The following is a 22,214-nucleotide window of genomic DNA, read 5'->3' as shown; positions in this document are numbered from 1 at the left end:
GCCTGGAGCCCTCTCCAGCCAGGAGACACCATTACTGATCTCAAAAACATGAGAGGAGAAGTATCTCTTCATTGCTGGAGGTCTTCAAGCTGTTGTGCAATGGTAGAAGTCAGTTACTTGAGAAGATGGTTCATGTAGTCTACTCTGGAGGTCTCTACTACTGTCAGATGGTAGTGATGGATGAAGGCCTCTGGGAAGTCGGGAAGCACAGTGAAGAGTCTTGATGAGAAAGACTGGATGTGGAAATTATGATACTTTTGATTCCTGAATAGGTTAGAGAGGAACCAGCGTGTCAGGAAACATCTGCGTTAGTGATCTCAGTTAGAACTCGTCCGAGATGTACAGGACACTGCTTAACATGGTAAAGTGCCTAATATTTACACAGTTTTAGATGAACTAAACAACAAGGTTACAGTTACTCAGGGGCTAGCTCCCTTGGCTTTGCATGCAGAACTGAGACCAGTCCGAAGGTTTATCATGCTGCTTCATCTAAGTGTGTGGCTCTGCATCGTGAATGTAGGAAGGATTGAGGAGGAGGGGGCAGGCATTTGCACCCAAATCGTGATGGGCACACTCAAATTGGATTTGTTTGTTGGCATCGTCAGGCCTATAATGGAGAACTGAGGAGAGGAACAGTGTGCTGTTGTGTTTTTGTTCTCCCTGGGACCGGACAATTGGACTACCCTGACTTCGGTGAAAGCAGGACTAGGTCAGTAACGTTTGGGTGCGCAAGTTTCTCTTAAGGGAGTTTGTTAGGTAATCTATACCAGTTTCTGTGTTTCAGCGTAGTAGCTGTTAAATGACCAGCGCACCAAGGCCTCAGCTAAACTCGGGGACCGCTGTGCGGTTTTTGCCTAGAGGAGCTTCCAGTTCAGAGGTGCCTGCACTGTGCATTAATTTAGGTCCCAAGCCAATTTTAGGGAACCACCTCCTTTCCACATCAGAAAGGTTGCAGTCTGAGCAGAGCGCGTGGCCTGTACCCCTGCAGGCAGATTTGCCCTCAGATAGTGTAGGCAGAACAGTAGTTGCCACCACTGCAGAGCCGGTTGCAGAGCAGAGAACATAACCGAGGCTTCTGAGCCCCATCAAGGCTGATGCAGATCTGGTCAAAGCACAGTGATTAAAAGTAGAGCGTCATAAACTGTTTATTCTCTTCTAATATATCTTGGTACACCACCTCATGCAATTAGGCAGGAAGCTTTTTTTTAATATAACAACATTTTGGAATTCAGGAAAATCATGGAATTCCCGAATGTTATTCTAAGCGGATAATTTTGAAGTTGCCTGGAGGGTTTTCCCCTAGTTTAAATAAAAACCGGCGTATTTTGCAAGACACTCTAGCAAAATCAACATTTTCATCAAAAATCTTCAAATGGGCAAGCACATTCTGTCTTCTGCAGTCTGGAGGGATGTTTGTTCTCCTCTCCTCCCTCCTCTCATCTCATTTCTTTAGTGACCAAGGACTTAAGTCTTCTGACATCCAGGGTGTACTGCAAAGCTGTCTGTTTGCCGCAGGCTTTAGCCTGAAGAGTGGCTCAAGGCCTTGAGTTTTGTTGACTAACTTCTGTTAACTTTATTAACTAAAATGCTAAACTACTACTTTTTGTTTGTTTATATTTTATATTGTGAGTTTTGTACCAGTGACTAAATATGTATTTTACATATCTAAAAATATTAATAAAGTCTTTAAAATAAGCTGTCTAGTCAGAATGTCTTCTGTCTGTAGCTAGGTCTCTGATCGTTGTGTGATACAGGGTACTGTGTTACAGCAGTAATGCCTAAGAAGGCATAATTAGATGCTTGCACAAGTCTTCCCTCAGTAAACACAATGTAATTGGTACCCATGCAGAATATTTTGGAGATTTTGTGCTTGTTTTTAATGAATGGTAAGCTGGTACCTCCTTTACTCTGACTTAAGAGAGTATATACTGTGAACACACTTGTGGGTTCCTAAGTGTAATATGTAATGCTAGTGAGATGGTTCAGCGTCTGGAACATCTGACTTTTATCATCTTTATAACCATATTGTGCATAAAATGCTCAGGTGAAAACTAGCAAAAAAATCACCATGACTGCACCAGTGAAGTCTTTTATATGCAGAAATCTTTTTACTCAAAAAAGTACAAGGAAGTTTGTTTTCTTTTTTTCAAACCAGTGCCATTTTTTTTGCACCCAACTATTGCCTTGTCAGACTGCAGTTAAGAGTGACTTTTGATGGCTTGCTTTGATTGAATCCAGATAATCACAAAAATGCATTCCTTCAGTGTTTGGGTTGGATTTGGATTCCAAGCAAAGCCTTTATATAAAAAGTTTGAGGCGCAAATATTTTTAAGGCAACTTAAGAGTTTCTTGTAGAAAGATTTGTCAGAAGGTTTTTTTGCAGGTGGGTATGTGCTAGAGTGCAACTGCTCTTACGGAGGATCCAGTCCTGCATCAGTATCTATGCAGCTGGGGCACAGGCTTGCCTTTATGGTTCTAAGCTCTCCCACTTTGAAACCAGTTAACATTGGTTATGCAATATCCAGGATGACTGTTTTGTTGCTGGAACAAGTTGGAGAGGGCAATTATGAGAATAGATTTATTTACGTTACAATTACAATCCAGCAATTTTTGGATTTGGGCGGGGGCCTACAATTCATCTTAACATTCTCTGTATTCAGACTCGAGCTGAAAACATGATGAGCCAAATGTTTGCACCCTTTTTAATTTTAAACTGGGAGTGCCTGGGTGTGTGGAAAAGATGGAAGCAAGTTTCTTGCTTTTGAGCTGCCCTATATGGCTGACACAACAAAAAAAGTTGCACCAACAGGCGTATGGTGCTCAGAGATGGTTTGTCAGAGCCAAACCTCATGGTTCTACAAGCATGGACTGAAGGTCTCCGTTTCTAGTGACAGGATGTTTTGAGTTGGACCTCCCACTATTACAGCGTGGATTTGGGGAGGCTACTGTTCTTAAATTATAATGTGGTTAAAGAGGCTGCATCTAAAGTTATGCTTAATGCAGATATAATTTTGAGTTCCACTTGATAGTGGAAAAGTCTGCCTGCCTTCCCACCCCCACCGCAGATTAATGGAAAGTTGTCCAAAGCAAATAGACAAAATTAGTTTCAAATCTGGCCAGGTTGAAATCAATAATAAACACAGAATCAAAAATAGGATAGAGAGGACCTTGAGAGAGACCTGACATGACTGTAATGAAAATACTAATTCCAGGAAAGAAAATAAACAGTGAAGCTAATATTGCAGCTGACATGTGAAGATAGTTCAGAAATCACTTACCTCTTTTTTTAAAAGGTCCTTTGCATACTAGTAGGAAAGACTGTCTATATAATAGTGAATTGTTCTGTAACCCTTTACAAGGTAAAGATGAGGGTACTTTTTTCCTTTCGGATTTCTGGTATTGAATATATAGGGAAGGTATTAGGGATTGCTCTGTGAGGGTATCTCTGCAATCAAATATAGGTAGATATAAGCAGGACAGACATTTTACAGGCAGGTTCACAGATGCCTGAGTTTGTTCCCTGAGCATGGGCAGTATTAAACTAGCTGTGCTCGAAGAGATATAGCTTGCCAAATCTTTGTCCTGCAGTGTTCCCATCTGCAGGTACCACAGCCCATGTTCCTTTACAAGAGCCAGGGCAGCGTGTTTTAACAGCATGGTCTATCAGTGGCACAAAATCAAGCCTAGGAGAGATAGGGAGGCTAAAAGGCAGCCTCTTGCAAAGCTTTGGACAGAAAAGCTTTCTTTCCAAAAGGAAGCTTTGGACCTAGCCTGCAAAACTGCTGCCAGTGAACAGTGGCAGTGCGTTGCAACGTGACATGGGAAGGCATCCTTTACCTCTTCTCTGCTTGTTAGTGCTTTTGCCTCCTACCCTTCGTCTGACCTGGCTTCTCATGTCTTTTGTGGGGCACCTCTCTGTTTCCACTCCCTTCACCTGCTTGACTTCTCTGAACGTGCTTAGCCTCTGATGAAGCTAAGGCCCTTTATTGCTGGCCTAAGCTGCAAGGCAGATAGGCCAAGATGCGTGGCAGAGCAAGTGATTGGGTGAGTCTCTACCTAGTACTGTAATTTCTTTCCTATGTATATCCTGAAGAGCTGTTCCTGCCAGTGAGTATTTTTTCGCCCCATCCTTGCTGTTACGCGTGCATGAGTGCATGCCTATATTTCACTGTATGTGGGTCACAAGCAGCAATCGTGCTAGGACTTACTATCACAGAAACCCCGGGACTCCACTGAATCGATTCCTGTTTGCAGTGGAACTTGCATCTTGAGAGAAGCATTCAGCTCTTTTTTTTAATATTGCAAAGGGTGGAGGAGGTCGCTATGACTGTGGTGAAACTGTTCCAGTGGTTAATTACCTATGTCAAAAACTCATGTTTTGTTTTAAGTCTACACTACTCTGGCTTCATTTTCCTGTCACTGGATCTTGTTGTGTCTCTGGACTGAGGAATTAGTATCTAACTGATTGCTCTCTCTGTGCCAGGAGACGCTGATCTAGTCGTCATTTAACCCTCTTAAAAAGCATGTTTTCCCCTTCTTTTATCATTAGAACACTATTTGAACAGTTAACTGCAAAGAGATGTATTTTTATTTTTCTAGCTGGTTGGGTAGAGTTAGATCCTTTGTAGTAGCTAATGTAATTAGTGACAGAGGTGTAGATTTACTTCAAACAGAAGCATCCTTCTTTCTAGGTATGATTGCACTTCCTTACCTTGAGTGTAGAGTCATTTAGCACAGGTTCTGTAAAGTTAGAAATCTGGTGCAAGTTTCTAATTTTCAGCCAGCACAGCGGGAGAGAAGCAAAGCAAAACATTCTTCTCTTAAGCATTGCCTTTGGTCTCTGTCTTATATCATTAAAATCCTAAAATGGTTGGAGAGTAAAATTTGACTTTGAGCTACCTCGTAAAGATTCTAGGACTCTCTTGCAACTTCTGCACTGTTCAGTATCATGCTGGGAGACCTGGGAATTTGAACTACTAAATGTTGCAAAGTCTGTTAAAGAGCCAGTGTTACCTTTGACATGTCTCTCTCCTCAGCCGAGCTGAACTCTTCCAAATTATTTACTGAACCTCACTTGCACAAGTCATTGGAGTTAAATATTATTTTTGCTTGTGGTGCCTTAATCATCTTTTCTCCCTGAAGGTCAATGCTAACTAGTCCTTTCGAGATGAACTTTCTGCCTCTGTGAGGTTACAAAAGCTAGTTCAACAGTGAAGTGAATAAAATGTGTAGTTCTGATCCTGAGCAATAAAACATAAAGCAAAGTCACAAGAATGACCAGTGCTGTGGAACAGTCTCTGTACAAGGAGAGATTACATAAGCAAAACCTCTTCAAATTGCAGAGGAGGTGACCCAAGGAGAATGTGTTGCGTTATAGGAAACAATAAACGATTTCCTCATGGAATAATTAATTCTATATTTTTTCATCGCATGTGGCTTGGGAAGCCCAAATGACTTTTTTGGGCATCAAGAACTCAGTCCACTTTGCAAATGAAGGGAAGGATGTACAAAAAAGATGCATTGGAGGCTCATTAGGCAGAAACCATCTCACCACCTATAGGTCAGCTGTAACACAGCGGACCTGATCTTAGGCAGCCGTTCTGAGAACTTCTACCCCGAGAGCTGTAACTGTGAAATAGGCACGTAGGAGTGGAGAGATGCAGATCTGATAAGTGGACCGAATGCTGACTTTACTCCTGGATTCTCCATTAATCGGCATCTTTCAGTACATGGGATAAATCTGATGAGAAAAGATGAAAAAGACCTTTTATATTTGACTGCTCTTAAATTTTGACGACTTTTTTTTGGTTTGTTTTCTTTTCCTTGTTTTTAGCTGCTTCTGTGCCAATGCCTTCTTATCCCAGTTCAGGCTCCGGTAGTTCCTCCAGCAGCTCTTCTACTTCCCACCTGGCATCACCTCCTGTAAGTACAGCTCCGAGTGTTAATGATCTCCCTGCTTGCTCCTCTGAAATAAGGCCTCTGCTTTTGCTGTCATCTGGTGCAAATTGCTAAACATCTTAGTTCGGGCTGGGTTTGGCACAGTGTCCTCTGCAGTCTGTTTAGGGTTTGGATCCTGAAGGTTGTCTTTCTCTCTACAAGGAATGTTTTAGTTTGTCTGTTATGCGAAAAGCCTTTGTGAAAGAAGGTGACATGAATGACGCTAGCTAGCCTTGCTGGAGATGGAAGGGAACTGAAAATAGTCCCTAGTTCAGGGTTTAGCTGTGGTTATTTGGCTGCAAGCTCTCTACCCTTAAGCAAAGTCTTGGTAGCATCACAGCATACCCCTCTTTGGTGCAAGGTGACCCTCCTTGTTTCTGACCACCATCCCAAGGCACCACGGGTGCTTGTTCAGCAAAGCCATGTGCTCAGACCAGCCACAGTCTGGTGGTCTTGTGAGAATTGATCTGACCTGATGGTTTTTGTTTTCCCTCCCTCTGGTTACCTGAAATGAAGAAAACTTTCCTGAAGGGCAGAACATTAACTGACCAGTGACACAACATTCCTGCAGCTCGCAGAGCTGAAAGCTTGTTTTCGGAGGCTCTTGGTGAAAGCTGCCTTGTGGCTTCTTTGCACTGAGGAATGCTGGTGGTGTGACAGGTGGAGGAAGGGTGAAGGGGTGAATTTTCTTCTCTCTCCCTTGGGGTTGTTGCTTGTCTGCTTCGTTCTCAGTTTCCCTGGGCCAAGGCTTCTCAGTCTCCTTCAGGGTGTGCCAGGACTGAGCCTTTCTTACAGTCTCTTCCGGCAACATGGCACCTGGTGGGTGTGAAGTTGCTGCAGGTGCTCGTGACGTGAGCAAGGGGAGAGCTCTGCCCTCTTCTGAACCTCACACGTTCGTATCCCTGAGGGCCAGAGTCGTGTTAACCTTTGCCTTGCCTGCAACCTCAAGGAGAAGGCCGAGGGCCTCGTGGTTCCAGGAATGGCTAGACAGTGTTAAAAGCAGTTTCTCCTCTGAGCGTTCCTGGTTGGGAAGCTCAAGGGTGGTACAGACTCGCTGCCAGATGCAAGGTTTCCCATGTTAGAAGTGTACTGGGCCAGGCCTGGTCTGCATTTTGAAGTTTTGCTGGCAGAGGTGGGCTGGCTCAGCATGTGAAAAATGCCATGCTGGCAGAGGGGAGCTAGCATGCTGCACGGAAAAGGGACAGCTCTGCCTGCTGGAAGGTTTCCTTTTGTTGGTATGTACTGCATGTACAGTGCGGGAGGGTCCCCATAGCTACGGCGGAGAGACTTTGGAGGGGAAACAAGGCCTTGACAGGGCCCAAGTAAAAGCTGATTTAAATCTTTTCAGCCTAAAAACGCATTAGGATGCAGATTGTCTGTGATCTACTCAGAATGCAATTCAGCTGTCTTAAGGCTCTCTTAAACCACCCAGCCTCCTCCATCTATCTGTGAAGTATAAGGATTGTGGGGCTACCCATCATTTAGCTGAAGGATGAGAAGAAGTCGGCTGTCGGAGGCCTGTCCTGCCTTTCTGATTGCTGAGGCGCGTTTGTCTATTGAACACTCAGTTTCCCTTAGGCCTGTCTCTAACTGGCACTACGGTAAAACAGGGGTGTCCTAACAGCACAGAGACATTTATGTGCGTGTTCCTGAGCACTGCTTGCTGCTAAAGTGTCAGTAGAAACCAAGCATGTATTGTTTACAAAAACAAAACAGAACAAAAGAACAACCAAAAATCCTTTAAAGCTCTTCTATGTTTCTTACTAAGTTGTGTTGGTGGAAAAAAACGCATGACTGATCCAGAAAGCCTTAGCAGAGGGATGCGGTACCTCAAGTGAATTCCTCTTATCTGGGGTGTGTTTGACGTGCTGGTACTACGTTCTGAGTAACAAAAGATGCACTATTCTGATGTGAACTTAAAAGACTGTTCCTTTTCAGTAAAGAGCTGCTTCTGGCAAATTGGCAGCCCTAGTTTATCAGCAAAATGTTGTCTGTAGCCTTTTACAGCTCAATTTAGAGGATCCAGCGAATGATGAAGTAGCCATGCTGAAGCCAGTGTTTGTTTTCTTCTTGATTTAGCAGTCCCTTGGAGAGATGCAGCAGCAGCTGCAAGAGAAGGCTCTGACATCTCCTACCCAGGATTCTCCTGGCTTTCTGCATGGGTCTAAGGACTCTGCTGGAAGCAGCAGTAAGAATTCGTCCTGTGACACAGATGACTTCGTTATGGTCCCAGCACAGTTCTCAAGTAAGTTGATCTCTGGCAGCGTGTTTGCAGATGGGCCAGAAGTTCTGCCAGAGAGGGCTGTGGATGTTAAGGATAGTTGCTAGAAAGTCAAAACACTGATAAACCTGTACGTTTTGACTGAATAATAGGAACGTTTTAGTTCCCAAGCTGGCAGAGACATCTGTGTCACTGATTAGTTTCATAGGACGTTTTGTAATTAATTATCTTTGAAGATAGGATTTGAGAATAAAGATTATTTGGGGAATTGAGTAAGAGATTGAACTTGGAAATCCAACTGGGAAAGAAGATAAGTAGGCTCACGGGCAAATGTTTTCTTCTCACAGAAGCTGTTCCCATGTCATCCTGTCTTCGGTTTCACTTAAAAGTGGAGTCCAGGACAGGATTTCAGTTAGCAGACTGCATTTTATCCTTGAAAAATGCCCAAGAAATAGAAAAGGTTGTTGGATTTGTCTTCGAACATCTTGAATTTCATTGTAGCACCTCTATGTGTTTATATTTTCATAGGGGTTGTGTGAAGATATGTATGTGCATAGAGGCCAGGGCCCCAGTTCAGCCATGCACCTAAATATATCTATCCATAAGTCTTACTTAACCAGCAGAAAGACATTTTTCAGCCTTGACCATGTGTATGGTGCTTTGCTGAATTGGGACTTGCTGGTAGCTGTTGTGATTATTCCTTCCACAGTTGGACCACTCATATTAACAAAGAAATTTTGAGGGGGCAGCCTGGAGTCTATGATGGCTGGGTCTCTGCTGTGCAGTCCTTATGATAAGGAAGAACTCAATGTTCTTCATATTGCTCCCTGGGAACAGCAATAGGACCAGGGTAGACGTGTCTGGTGCTGCGCAGGTTTCTAGTGTTCAGATGTTTTGACGAAGGTATGAGCTCCCCTATGTTACATATCCAACTGCCAGCTCGTGTTGCTGCCCTGTATTTTTGCCACTTAGGACACAGATGTGCCCAAACCCTACATGCAACGTAATACCCCTGTGCTTTTATAAACTAGCTAATTGTTTGCACCAAGTTGGCATGTACCTGTTGCCCCAAACGGTTCTGTCAGTTGCTTGGCCATCTTCCAAAAAGAGGCCCCCTTTCAGCCCAAGTTTTCTAGAACTTCAGGGTGTAAAGATCAGCAGCATCCACAGACGTAGATCAGTTTCAGCGTGCATGAATTTCGCAAAATGCGGACTTCAGAAGTAACTTAGCTAGACTTCAAAGAGGAGGAAATTCTACCTAAAATCTCAGTTGCTCTGAATATATAAAGAATTTTAAGAAAATTACCTCAAATTAATATGTTTCTGCACTTCCATGTTCCATAGGTGATATAACCGCTGAGGCTGCAGGAGGGAAACCGATCCAAGACAGCCTGATGTACAGCGGGTAGGAGCACCTAGGCAACTGAAATTGCTTAGCCTTTGGAGCGTACTGTGCATTAGATACTTTTGGGTTCTAGTGGGTGGAGGGAAGATGTTGCTGAATAAACTTTCCTTTCGGAGGTGATTGTCACATACCTGGTTCTGACAATTTTCGGTTTTCACTGTTAGGTCTGAATCAGAAATAAAAGTACAGGACTGTCTGTGCTGATATTTGGGAACAAAGCTTCCTGCCCTAGTAGTGTTTGTAACACAGAGGTATCTTTCAAATCCTCTGTGCTTGCAGATAGGGAATTTCAGAGATATGGAGAGAGAAAACAGGGAGGGCCTGAATGTGCTCTGAAGTCTAATCTTGTTCTCAGCTCTGTGCAAGTATTGGCATAGGAAGAAGTTTGAGTTGGAACCCAGCCTGGGATGCTAGCCTGCCATTTTTTTGATCTGCCAGGTGAAGATCCCAGTCCCTTTCTCCTGACTGTATCCAAAGCCTAGAAACTTGCTGTAGCAGTAGAGTCCATGGTGCAGACCGTATACAGACAGCCCTTCTGCTGCATCCCCCTAGTTTTGCAAATAGGGAGTGCAAAGAGTAAAAGTACTAGTTTTGCAAACTAGCAGTGAAAAGAAGCCTTTATCTTGAGATGCTACTCTGCACTTGCTGTTTATTTCCTCTGTCTTCATTCACATTCACCCTATCAAATTCACATTTGGAAGAATAGTTGTAGAGACAAACATCGCAGTGAAACTTTGCTCGTTCCTTGGGTTAGGAAGAGTTGCGCTAATACAAATGTAATATGTGTTGTGAGAGCTAGAACATGTGTATTCTGGTGTGAACATACACAACTTTTAGAGCGGATATTTGCTTACACTTAGCTTCATCTTCCTCCAGAACTAAATTGCATTGCATTTGCTTTAAGGCTGTTATGCTAGGTTAAAATGACTTAGGAGCTAAGTGCAGTGTAAAGGGCCAGTCAGTCATTTAAAACTCTGCCGTGCCATCAGCATGTGGCACCTGAACACCAGATTGTGAGGCAGCATGACAGCCTCACGGGCTCCTGTGACAAATCTCAGCAAAAGGTGTTGGGCAGACACAGCTCCGTTGCTGCGGGGGGAGCAGGGTTGTTTCCCAGGCTTTAATGGTTGTGTTCTTTGTCCTGTGTTCCAGGAGTTCTCTGGTGACTTCAGCAGGCTTGGAAAGCCAGGGAAGGACACCATCTCCTTCACCCCCTTACAGCAGTTCTCCTAGTCCATCCAGGTAAGAAAGACTATTCAGTGATGACCAGCCAACTTTGATTAATTGAACCCATTGACTTCCAGGAGAGGATTTTACAGATGTTGGGAGTGTTGGGCAAGGTTCACATCTCTTCTTGAATTAAAGGGTTACAAGAAATACCCAGGAGAAACTTCCAGCTTTGGGGACTGATCAGTCCCAACTGCAGAGCCTTTCTCTCCTTCTGGCCCTCAGGAGGGGCCAGGAGAGAACGTAATAGAGCTGGAATTAACTCTGTTCCCTGGGGGAACAGAGAATATTCTTGAGCAGAGAGTAAATGTACCCCACTTCTGTGTTTAGCCCGCAGAGGAGATGAATATTCCAGCTAAAGTTCCTTGCTCCTCAGTTCATGCAGTGATTTAGGGCACAACATGTTAGCTAAGGCTGAGACTACTATGGGCTTGAATTGCTGGGCAAGGGACAGGAGGACAAATGTGGAGGGGTGTTGCTCATCCTTCTTTGCTGTTGAAGGACAGGCCTGGGCCTGCTTAGCTGTTTGCAGCTTGCTTGAGATTCCAAACAGCTCATTGCGCTATGTATGTATAAAGTACTGCTGGTACGTGGGCCTTTTTTAGTAATGGGGGATGCAGGAGATGGAGTAAGGAGTACAAACAGGCTTGGTCACAGATTTAGTTCCAGCTAAGCCAGTTGCAATAAACTCAGCTTTGACCTTTAGAAATGAGTTAGGTGACAGCTGCCCAGAACTGCCAGTGGGTCCAGGCACGTTTTTGTTCAGAACATGTTAGTGGGCTGTGGAAGGCGATTTCATCAACTCTCAAGCTGTAGGGTACATGGTTAGCTTATAGAGAGCTGTTAGTGTCTGCCCGCCTCACACTTGCCAACTGGGGAAGCAGGACAGCTTTCATGTTCTGTTTTGTCAATATGGCACCTGTTGGGTGAGTTGGAGGAGAGCTGAAGGGGAACTTACACTGCAGGGAGGAGGGATGCTCCTAAAATCTTCTTTTTAAAAGAAAAAGAAAAAAAAAAGAGAGAGAATGTCCCAGGCTGTGTTGAAAACACTCTTCACGTAAACAGAGCCCAGAAGATGATAAAGCATAGCCTCAAAGCATACAAATATAAGGGAGAAGAATATAGCTCAAAGCCTTGCTGACGTGGTCAGGTTAATTGGCAAGCACGTACCACAGTGTGGAGTTTAATTGCATAAGGCTTCTTATGCCATCGCCTGCTAAGCTTTTTAACAGCTTATTCTTTAACTCATTCCTTTGCATTCTGGCGATCAGTCCTTATTGAAAGATTTGGCTTTGTTTCTGGACAGCAGTGAGTGGAAATGCATGGAAGGTCACTACAAATGCCACCCACTTTTCACTGTTCCCCACTCCCTTCACCAAATTGGCCTAATCATATTCTACTGGATTAGAAGGTGTAAAGTCACTGCCAGTGGCTGTGATCTAAAGATACTTCTGCTCTCCCTGTCTTTCCTACTAATTTCCAGCAGCTTCTGTGGAACTGATGCCAAACCCTCTAGTGCTAGTTTCCATTTTTCTGTTTGCTTTAAAGAAACCCTGAAAAGTTACTTCCTATCCTGTCTAGGATGGGGAAGAAAACATAGTGAAAGACTGGAGCAACCATTCTGAATCCAGAGAACGAAGCGTGACCTTTCACCTGTCCCCTGAAAAGTGATTTGAAGTGGTGCTACCCAGGTACCTGGTAGCATGGGTTTCAGTGCCCTTCACTGTAGATGCCATGAGGCCTCCTGGTTCAGATCCTGGCTTCGTTGGCACAAAGGACCCCTGATTTTTTTTTTTTTCCTCTCACTGTCCTTCCTCGCTAGCAAGCAGGACTTCCCCCCTTCATGTGTGACTGTAGTCTAGCAGGCAATACTGGATGCAGCCCAACTGGGACAGAAAGCAAGGCCTATTTTTGGGTCGCCAGCAGTGGATTTTCCTCAGGATGTCACTGTACTCTCCCTAAAGCAGATCCTCCTCAGTGTTAACTAAGAGGGGAAGGACTCGACAGAATTGAAGTACGTTAACAGTTGGGCTTCTTTTAAAAACACTTTCTTGTTGAAGATGCTTACTAAATTCAGTGAAAGATACTTGGATGTATCCCAAAGCAGCGTATATAATGCCATTTTCAAAGAGCTTTTAATTACTGGCAAGTAATTAAACTCCCTGTCCCAGCTTTATCTCTTAATCTTTGCAAATTTATGGTCCATTGTAGCCTTTAAGGCTTGAGGGCAATTAGTAGTTTTAATTTATATCAGTTAGCTCAGATGTTTTCATTTGCAACTTGTACCCTGTGTGGGAAGCTGCCTTCTCTGCAGACTTGATATAACTCTGGGCAGAAGGAGGATCCTTTCACTCAAGAGCTCACTTCCACAAAATGATTTTGGCCAGACTGAAGAGACAGTGTAGAGAGAGTGCGTGAAGTTTATGATGACAGTCTGGATATTTTCAGAGTGAAGTTTGGCATTGACCCTTAGATTTTCTTGGTCAAAGTTCTGTTCACTTTGTCTGTCTGTCCCCATGTGTTTTGCTGGTGGAATGCAGAGACCCCAGAAATTCAGCTTTCCAAAGAGCAACCGGGAGCCTTGAATGCCTTCACTTTATTGTATGTCAATGAAGCATCAAGGCTTCCATGCTGCCTTTTAGAGGCAAACTGAAGTCGTGAAGTTGTATTGGTTGGGATTGCGGTGTTCTACTGAAGTACTCAGGGAAAAGAATTGATTTCACTGCTGCTCATCTTTTCTTCCTCTCTTGCGTGGGAATTTATTCACTCTCTATTGCTGGGCTTATGTTTGAGCATGTTCCAGGTATACCTTTTCAAAGTAATTTAGAGTTGATTAGAAAATTCTGGTTTTGGGAGGCCAGGACAGATATGAATTGCACCACAGCTGTAGTTTTTTTTTGAATGAGAAGTTTGCTTTGACATCAGTCTATTGTGGAAGGAATAAGAGCGTGCAAGGAAGAATATACAGAACTTCACAAAATTAGTAGATATATTGAGAGTAGGAGGAGGAGATCAGAATCAGTTTTTGTTCTTTTGGCCTTGATGAAAGATATCTCTGTTAATTGGCTCTCTCCTGATCGAGGAACTTCTTCATGTGCACGTTGTGGAGATCTGCAGATGCACTGCTGACTTTTCCCAAAAGAGAAATTCTGGTAATGGGATACTTTGAGCTGCCAAATAAGAGAACAACTATCTTCTCTCCCCCTGTGCACATACCTGCGCTCCTACTGAGTTAAATATCTCCTTTCATCTCCACTTTATGTAGAACACTTTCATGCCAAGTGTTATACCTGGAGAAGTAATACCTGCTTCTGAGGGGCAAACCCAGGTGTGCGTCCTAGATTAACAGCAAGGAAGACTACAGAAGCCTTCATTACCAATAAGATCCTCCTGTAATTGCACAACAGCCCTGCAATTGGTGCTGGCAGTTGTAAATAACATTGCCATGGCAATTAATCCTAGAATTCTGGAGCCTTTGGGAAAAGATTTAAGTAGGCAGCCACTTAGTTAAGTCCATGTTTGCATGGTTTTTGTATAGCACAGTACACAGGCTAAGAATAATAGGGGAAGCTGTCATCCAGAGGGAGTAGATATCAGACATGAGCTGATTAACCTGCTTGGATGGAACTAGAAAGGAGTCTGAAGTCTACAGAAGGAGTCTGAAGTCTGAATATCTGCAGATATTTTTGCTGACCTTGATGGGCATATAGATACTAGCCCCTGCCTGCTCCCACTGGTTTTATTTCCTCCTAAGTTGCCTTCTCCACCCTGTAGTTAACTTGCACATACTCTGATATTCACCACAAGTGTGTGTCCTCTTCTTGGCATATGGAGACTCATGGACGTGTCGGTACTTCAGCGATGCCTCGGCATGAATCGCAAGTTGCTCTTGGCAGCGAAATCTTTTCTGGTGTATTTTGTGAACTACAAATGTTTAGCCTTTGTTCGATGATGTGCTCTTTGGCTGTGGATCTGAGCTGTTGGAAACTAGACCAGTCTGGCCTGAAATAGCTGGGCTCCGATTTTCCAGAAGGGAGTGCTGCGCTTGGATGTATGTGCTAACTTTGGTCTGTGGGTGGGAACAGCACTGGAAGAGAGGTGCACGTTCGCAGGAGATGCGTGATGCCACTTCCTTTCAATACGACTTTGAACTACCTCCCCGTATGAACTCGCAACCCAAGGAGAGGAGTAAAGGGGACGCTCCCTGCATGTGGTTGCTTTACAGAGCTCATAATTCCAATTACCCAGCTGAAGGCCCACCCCTTACAAGTGGCTTTGTTTGTCTCCTTTCAACAGCCGGCCAGGTCAGTTTTCTAGCAGCAAGTACGGACACTCTGTTCCCATTCCGGTTCCAACGCAAATTCATAACTACAGGCGGATTGAGCAGAACCTGCAGTCTCCCAATCAATGCGTCTTGCCGCGGTGAGTGCTGCGGGGTGGGGAGGAGGGGGTAACGGCAGTGCGGCAGCCACTGTATTACACCTTAGGGCATGTTTTGCAGTTTGTCCTCTGTATCTCTGTAAAGCCGCGTAATGGGCTCTCCCCTCTTGCTGTAGGGAACTAGTGCACAGTATGTGTTATGTGGTAGCATTAGTATTGGTGGGTTTTTTTATAGTGACAATATTTATTTATTACCAAGTACTGTACTTTTTTTTCTGTGTGTATGTATGTGAGATGACTCTCGTAAACTTTCAGCGCCAGAGTCACGCCATAGATGATGTGTCTTACATGGGTCGCATATTAATGCGGTTATGCAGCCTCATTAAGTCATGAGCAATTTGTGCTTGTGAGGCAGAACGTGCGTTTTGGAAGGCCATCAGGAAGAACGAACCGGATGTCAGCCTTGGACCATACAGCTGACTTCCTGAGTTCAGTGATAATGTATTGTGCTTCCATGAAACACCAGGCTTCTGTCTTTTGTCACATGTGATTCATGGTTCTTACAATTTTGAGATCTGGGTTAACAGTGGCAGCCCAGGTCATAAAAGAGAGGTTGTGTAGTAAGGGCAGAGAGCATTCAAATAAAAGTGTATGTCTGTGAGGTGCTATGGGGCGGGGGGGTTATGTTTTCAGGATGAGTTAGTTTGATATCTAGAAGCTAAATTTTAATCCAGAAGAGCAGTAATGTCTATGCCAGCCTGAGGCGAGGCTTCAGCCAACCTTATTTAAGGGTAAGGCTTATTCAAAGAGCACACAGAAGTGAATACTACATGTTGGTCATAATAAGAGATCAGTAAAGAGCTTGCTTTGTGCCAGTGTTACTTTATGTTCAGCTCTTTGAGTGTGCGACAGGTTTTGTGCTGATAAGTTTCTGCCAGTTTCTCAGGTGCCCTGTATTTCTTAGGGCAAAACATGTAGACCCTTTTAGCACTGGGCCTAAGAAAAGAGTCTTGGTAATCCATACATGCAGTGTATGAGGGGAGAGCTCTGGAGAATGTGTAGAGGATGTGCCTAGGGATGTTGTGCCTACCCCAGGTGCAGTGGCAGTCTGCTGCGTTCAGTTCACAGCCTGCAGCCACCAGCCTGGGATCAGCTGTCATGTTTTGCTCCTTTTAGTCAGCACAGTGTAATGATGAGATTAGCATCGTCCCTGCAGAGGAACTCGAGGAATGGGCACAATCAGATGATTCATGCTTGGCTTTTAGCATCTTCTCAAAATCGCTGGTGTCATGGTTTTTTCTGCCCTAGGAAGCCATATTTATCTCTCGTCACCACTTCCTCTAATCACCAAATTTGGTAGACACCCTTCAAGAATGGAAGGGGAAAACTTCTTCAAGCATCTAGTATGTGATTCCAGTTTTTCAACAAGAGTATCAAATGGGCCATTACAGCCAAATGCCTGGTCATATTTGGCAAATCATTTGACTAAAAAGTTTGAAATGCACTGTTTTTGAAAAATTGAAACTGTCATCTGACTGGCTGGTGTATGCCTGTGTAATGTAGCTTGTTTGTGGAAAGATATGTTGCTTGGTGAGGTGGTAATTATGTGTACTTACTGTTGACCACATCACCAGTCCTGCTCGTCTGCTTGCTTGCTTATGCCATGTCTTGCAGCGTGGTATTTGACATTCCACATCTTTCAGCAGCTGCAATCAGCTGGATGTTTTGCTGCAAGTTCATGATAGATAACATTCAGCCCTTTGGCTGGCTCATATTCTGGAGACTTAAAAAGGTTGAGGGAGAAATACCTAGACCCTCACTGGCGGAAGGGGGGAGTGTATTCACCTTGCCAGGTTCCTGTTCCCTTTTGTGAGCGCATGAGTATTCAAAAGCATCTGGGCGTTATGTGCATAATCATTCATTTTGCTTCAGGGCCAGGCACTTGACGGTGCTAAAATACGGAGCAACCTGATATACAGAGAAATGATTTTAAAGTTAAAGTTTTAAAGTATTCCCTTTTTTCCCTAGCACGTGAATTGAATGTAGTTCATCTGACTGAGGCACCTTAGTAAGAGACTGAAGGAGAATCAAACCCTTAAATCTCACTCAGTTACTGAAATAGACTTTTTTTGAAACATGACATAAAGTAAAACATATACTGAATAGTGTGGTTGAGTAGATGTGGTGGCACTTCATCAAGATGACTTTGCCATGACTTTGCCATTCCTGAGTAGTGTAGTTAGTCCTGCTTGTACTGTTAAAACCCATATGCCTTTGTTTCCTCTGTTCAGATACGTATGGGCAGCTCAATACTGCTTTGGGGTGAGAGGAGGAAGGATGTCTTGGTGATAGTATCTTTCAGTGACTTGAGCACAGAATTTTTTCAAATGGTTCAATGATTGCTGTCCAAAAAACCCACCTACTGGCTGGAGACCAGTATCCTTTTCAGAAGGAAAGAGTTGTTTCCAAATTGAGAGTAAAATTAAGGATCTGATGAAAAGAATGTTTTCTCATACAGATGAGTGTGATGGGAATCTTGGTGAAGGATCCAGCAGAGGTAGAATGGCATTTCAGTAAGCAGAGTTTGGGGGGGTGCGCGTGTGTTCTTAATATATGATGGAAACATTCAAATATTAAGAAATACTCACTATACAAAATCCCCGTCTCTCTCCAGAGTGATGATGTGGCTGCGCTGACTTCTCCCCTACTCTGGTCCCTCTTCTGTATCTTTGTAGCAGTGGAGAAATACTTGAGGTTCCTGCATGTGTAGCCTGTACGAATTAAAGTAATTTTAATTCTCTAAGGTGAGGGTTTGCAAGAAGTTAAGGGAGCTGGGAGCCCAGCCACTTCTAAATATCCCAACCTAGAGAGAAATTCCTCTAGGTCGTACACAACTGGTTTAGATCTGACAACCAGACGCTACTCTGACTTTTGTCTCCTCTCCTGATTTGAATCAAAGCTCTATTAAGGAGCAGTTCGTTTGGCACAGCTTACCTCTGCATAGTATAGCATGCACTCACAGAGCTTTCTAATTAAAAGGCTACACTAACAAAGGAGTGTGCGGCACAGCAAAGGAGGTACACTTGAATAAAGCCCTCCAAGGGCATTATGAAGGCAGTAGCTAAAATAAACACCTTGGATGTGGCAAGATGGGAAACTCTGACTTGTTCAGGATTGTTTTAGATACCTGAAAGAGTTTAAAAATGACTTTTAAAATGTGGTAGGCTTTCCTGCTTGCATTTAAGCTAACCTCATTCTTTCTTTTTCATTTGTTTAGTGAAATTTTATTTGGATTGAAACCCTTAAGAACTAAGACTACGTAATTGTAGATTAAGATGATAATCCTTGTCCAGTGGGATTTTGATCCAGGATAAACAGTCATGAAGATGCACTTCTGTGGAAGTACCTGCGTTTGTTTGAATGTCTGGTGATACTGTTTTTGTTACTTTTCTTTACTGGCAGCTGAAGTAATTTGTAATGCTACTGTTGTTTCCAACAAGGTCTGGGACAGTCCGGAGATCTAGCAGTACAAGCCCTCTTGGTTTTCCTAAAACTGGTGCTTCCCCTCCTTATGCTGGTGAGCATGGGTCTGTGCCCAGCTCTAGGAAGCTCTCCTTCGGCGGTGCCAAGCCATTTATGCCATCTCCGCAAGGTAAGCTGTCAGCAAGTGTATTGCTGCCCTAATAAAATCAAATGTGTGTTTTCCACAGAGAGGAGGTTATGATGAGCTATCGCTGCCAGGTAATAGGGAATTGAGGTTTTTGGGTTCTCCCATGGCTCTTCAATTTGACAAGTGTTTTGGCTTGTAGTAAAATGGAGAGAAAGATACCCATCTTCCTCAGAAGACGCAAGCCTTGTTTTGATGTTTGCATGAAACATTTTGCAGCCCTCTAAAGAGGGCTTCTGTAAGTGCAAAGTTTTTGTTTTTTTTCTTTTTCTCTCAGCTCAGACTAAGGTGAGAAAAATGTAATCCAATTGCTATCAGAGCAAAATTCTCACTGACTTTGAAAGGGCCTGAATTCTGGTATTTGGAATGAGAAGTAACTATCTGAATATCTGGTAGCCTGATCCAGAGGCTTATTTGGAATGAGAAGTAACTATCTGAATATCTGGTAGCCTGATCCAGAGGCTAACAAGCAATTGAAGAGGAAGGGGATAAGAAAAACCCTAGTGTGCAACTGATGCCATTTGCTGGTTTCCCTAAAGGAATGGACTCTCATGTAACTAGCTATTCTATATCCCCAATCATGTATTTCTAAGTCTCTTTTAGTGGGGAAATTCAGACCTATTCATATTTTACTTCTCTCAGTTAACATCAGCCAAGCCAGACTAAAACTGGCTAAACTAATGCCAATTGGAGCTTTTTTCCTCCTTTTTACAGGAGTTGTTGATCTTTTCATTATGCAGCTAGAGCTGAGGTGATGAGAGAGATGACTAGTGTCTTCCTATAAAATGGGTGGTGCATAGTGTGGTTATTGTCTATGGAAACTTAACACTGAACAAACTTATTGATTTTGTTTCCCTCAAAGTTGGAACGATCCCTGAGCAGCCTAGCCAGACTGTTATCCCCTCCTCTCTTGGAGCAGAAGTGAGAAACCGGATTCCTGTGGCTGGTACGTTGGGGTGCTTGCTTTCCTTCGTTGTTTCTATGGATAAGAGCAGACCCATAGGCTGAGTATTCAAGGTCGGGTACGTTCCTTTGGCAGCTTCTCCCGATTCTTGGCCAACCAGGATTTCTTTGTGTTGGCAGGAGGGACTGCTCCATTCATGTCCTGTCCCCCAGTCTCTTCCTGTGGTGACAGATCCTGTGTCACAGAAACTCTAATTTAGGACTCCGAAGGCAATGAATTGAGTAGAAGAAAGCCCTCTAAAAAATCCTGAATTCACTCTCTGCCACGTGGCCTGCTTGATGTGTGACTTCTTTGCTGCTGAACTCTGATAATCATGGTCCTTCTCTGTACGGGCTGCAATGAAAGAAAAAAATGCAGCCATGCTTTTTGTCACTGCTGTTCATGTCTGTTCCTCCGGTAGGTCAAACCCTGATCAGGCCTTGATAAGAGTGCCATCCTTATGCATTGAAGGTTTTAATGTGAAGATGCCTGATACGAACTTACCCCTTAGGATGTCTTAGCAGTGAATCCTGGGATGAGGCTGGCTTTTTGTGTCAGTACCAAGGAATGATATTGTTTGTCACTCTGTGCCCTCCAGGTGCCTCAGCGCCTGAACACTCTCCTCGAGGGATGGGTTCCCGGCTCCACAGCGCGCCCAACCTGTCAGATTTGCATTCCTACAGGCAGAAGATAACCAAGCAGCACTCTGATCCTTTAGTTGCTCACTTTGGTCATACCCCAGTCAGCCAGCCTCTGCAGATGCATGGCTTGCAGCACTGCCGGCAGCTCAGATCCTCACCAAAGCTGTCTGAATTCATGCAGCGAAGCCCTCTGCCAACTATCATGGGCTCCCCTACAAAGGTATTTCGAGGAGTCCACTTCTGGGTCTCTCTCATCTTGATCTGGTGGATTATTTGGGGTTGAACCACTGTGTGATCACATAACTCTGGCCTGGATTTATCACCCGCTGTTCACCCTTCTTCAGGGGTTATTTAGTGATCTGTGTGAAATGTGTTGATGCCCCAGTTCTTAGTGGACAGATCTCACTTGGCAATGCTGTTGGCCATCTGAGCAGAATCCAAGGGTTTAAACAGGCACTGAAAAGGAGCTGTCAAGATTAGGACATAAGTGCATTAGTGAGCTGTGGTGTCTAGGTTGATTTGCACGCGGTAACTTGGCTTGTGACGCAAGCATGCGTCCAGCAGGAATCCCCAGTGGAGACGGCAGGTGATTAAGCAGGTGGCAGCTCCAGTATCTCATGTGAAGCTGGCACTGTGATTTTCCCTCTGCTTGTGTTAGGCTGCAGCAATTTTTCAGCAGGATATTTTCTCCTTTCATTTTAGTTTTTCTGGGACTGGGGGCAACTGTGTGGACTGGGATTTCTGCCTGTTTATTTCAGGCATGTATTAAGTGTACAGTTTTGTTTTAAAAAAAAAAAAAAGGGGGGGGGGCAGGAAGAACCTTGATCCTTTGATTTTTAAAAGCAGCGTGCACTCTCTTTTTTTTCTCCCTAGGCTGTGTCCCCTTTTGAGTTTCCCAAAACCCCAAGTTCCCAGAATCTCCTCACACTCTTGGCCCATCAGGGGGTCATGATGACTCCCACACGGAACAAGACCCTGCCAGATCTGAAAGAGATGGGTCATTTCCACTGCCAGCAGACTGGCTTGGGATTGAGGCCTGTGGAAGAGATCAAGGGCAGGTGAGCTATAATGACTGCTATGAAGTGTGAAATACTATAGTGCTTCACTCCCTATCACAGGAGGCATGGGGTAAATTTCAAACCTAGTACTTCTTAAGTCATAACGTAGCATCTGCAAATGTTCTGCAGTTGTCTGCTAGCACCCTTGGGTTGCAAGCACGTTATGCAGATTTTAGAGTCTTCCTCTACAGCGCGAGGCCATGGCCTAGATTTTCAAATGCAAAAGATTGCCTACAGCTTCACAGTGTGTTTACTGCCCAGGATTTCATCAAGCATGGATCAAGGGCTTGGTTATTAGGCCAGACTCCCTGCAATTATGCAAATGTGTACCTTGTTCTTTTTGGAGCCTGTCTCTGTCATGGATAAGAGGTGTTCCTTGTCTACCAAGCAGCGGGCGCAGGTCTTCAGACTAGAGATCCATTTGAAAGCTAGGTAGTGACTGTTGCAACCATTGCAGGATGCAAAGCTGCTCAAGTCTTCACGTTAGTTTTCCTTACCTGCCTATGTGTAGTTTGCAGCTTTCCCTGGTGATCATGGAGTCTAGTATTCAAAGTGCACCAGACTTGGCTATTGAGGCATGTAGGCTCTTGTTCCTTAAGGGAAGAAATTAAGTATCTTGCATTAAAGGGAATTTCTGTGTTATAGTAATGCTACATTCAGTATTGCATTGCTGCAATTAGTTACAGTAGTCCTAAGCTTTCTGCAAGTAACAGGAGATGCTTCAGGTGCTTTGTT

At 44.0% G+C, this 22,214-nt stretch overlaps 1 protein-coding gene across 1 annotated transcript in view; it reads left to right on the top strand.

The window, feature by feature from the left end:
- ULK1 (unc-51 like autophagy activating kinase 1) overlaps positions 1–22,214 on the top strand; it is an 85,216-nt gene that overhangs the window by 48,962 nt on the left and 14,040 nt on the right. Inside the window, exons 13-21 of the mRNA XM_068910692.1 lie at positions 5,834–5,922; positions 8,017–8,182; positions 9,503–9,563; positions 10,716–10,805; positions 15,087–15,212; positions 18,671–18,822; positions 19,700–19,783; positions 20,379–20,641; positions 21,295–21,479. Of these exons, the coding sequence (XP_068766793.1) occupies positions 5,834–5,922; positions 8,017–8,182; positions 9,503–9,563; positions 10,716–10,805; positions 15,087–15,212; positions 18,671–18,822; positions 19,700–19,783; positions 20,379–20,641; positions 21,295–21,479 (1,216 nt within the window). The remainder of the gene's footprint in view (positions 1–5,833; positions 5,923–8,016; positions 8,183–9,502; positions 9,564–10,715; positions 10,806–15,086; positions 15,213–18,670; positions 18,823–19,699; positions 19,784–20,378; positions 20,642–21,294; positions 21,480–22,214) is intronic.

Source organism: Struthio camelus, chromosome 17 (genome assembly GCF_040807025.1).
Source record: "Struthio camelus isolate bStrCam1 chromosome 17, bStrCam1.hap1, whole genome shotgun sequence".
In the NCBI taxonomy this organism is placed as follows: Eukaryota; Metazoa; Chordata; class Aves; order Struthioniformes; family Struthionidae; genus Struthio; species Struthio camelus.
Note: the sequence above shows the minus strand (reverse complement) of the source record. Positions and strands in the feature narration are given on the sequence as shown.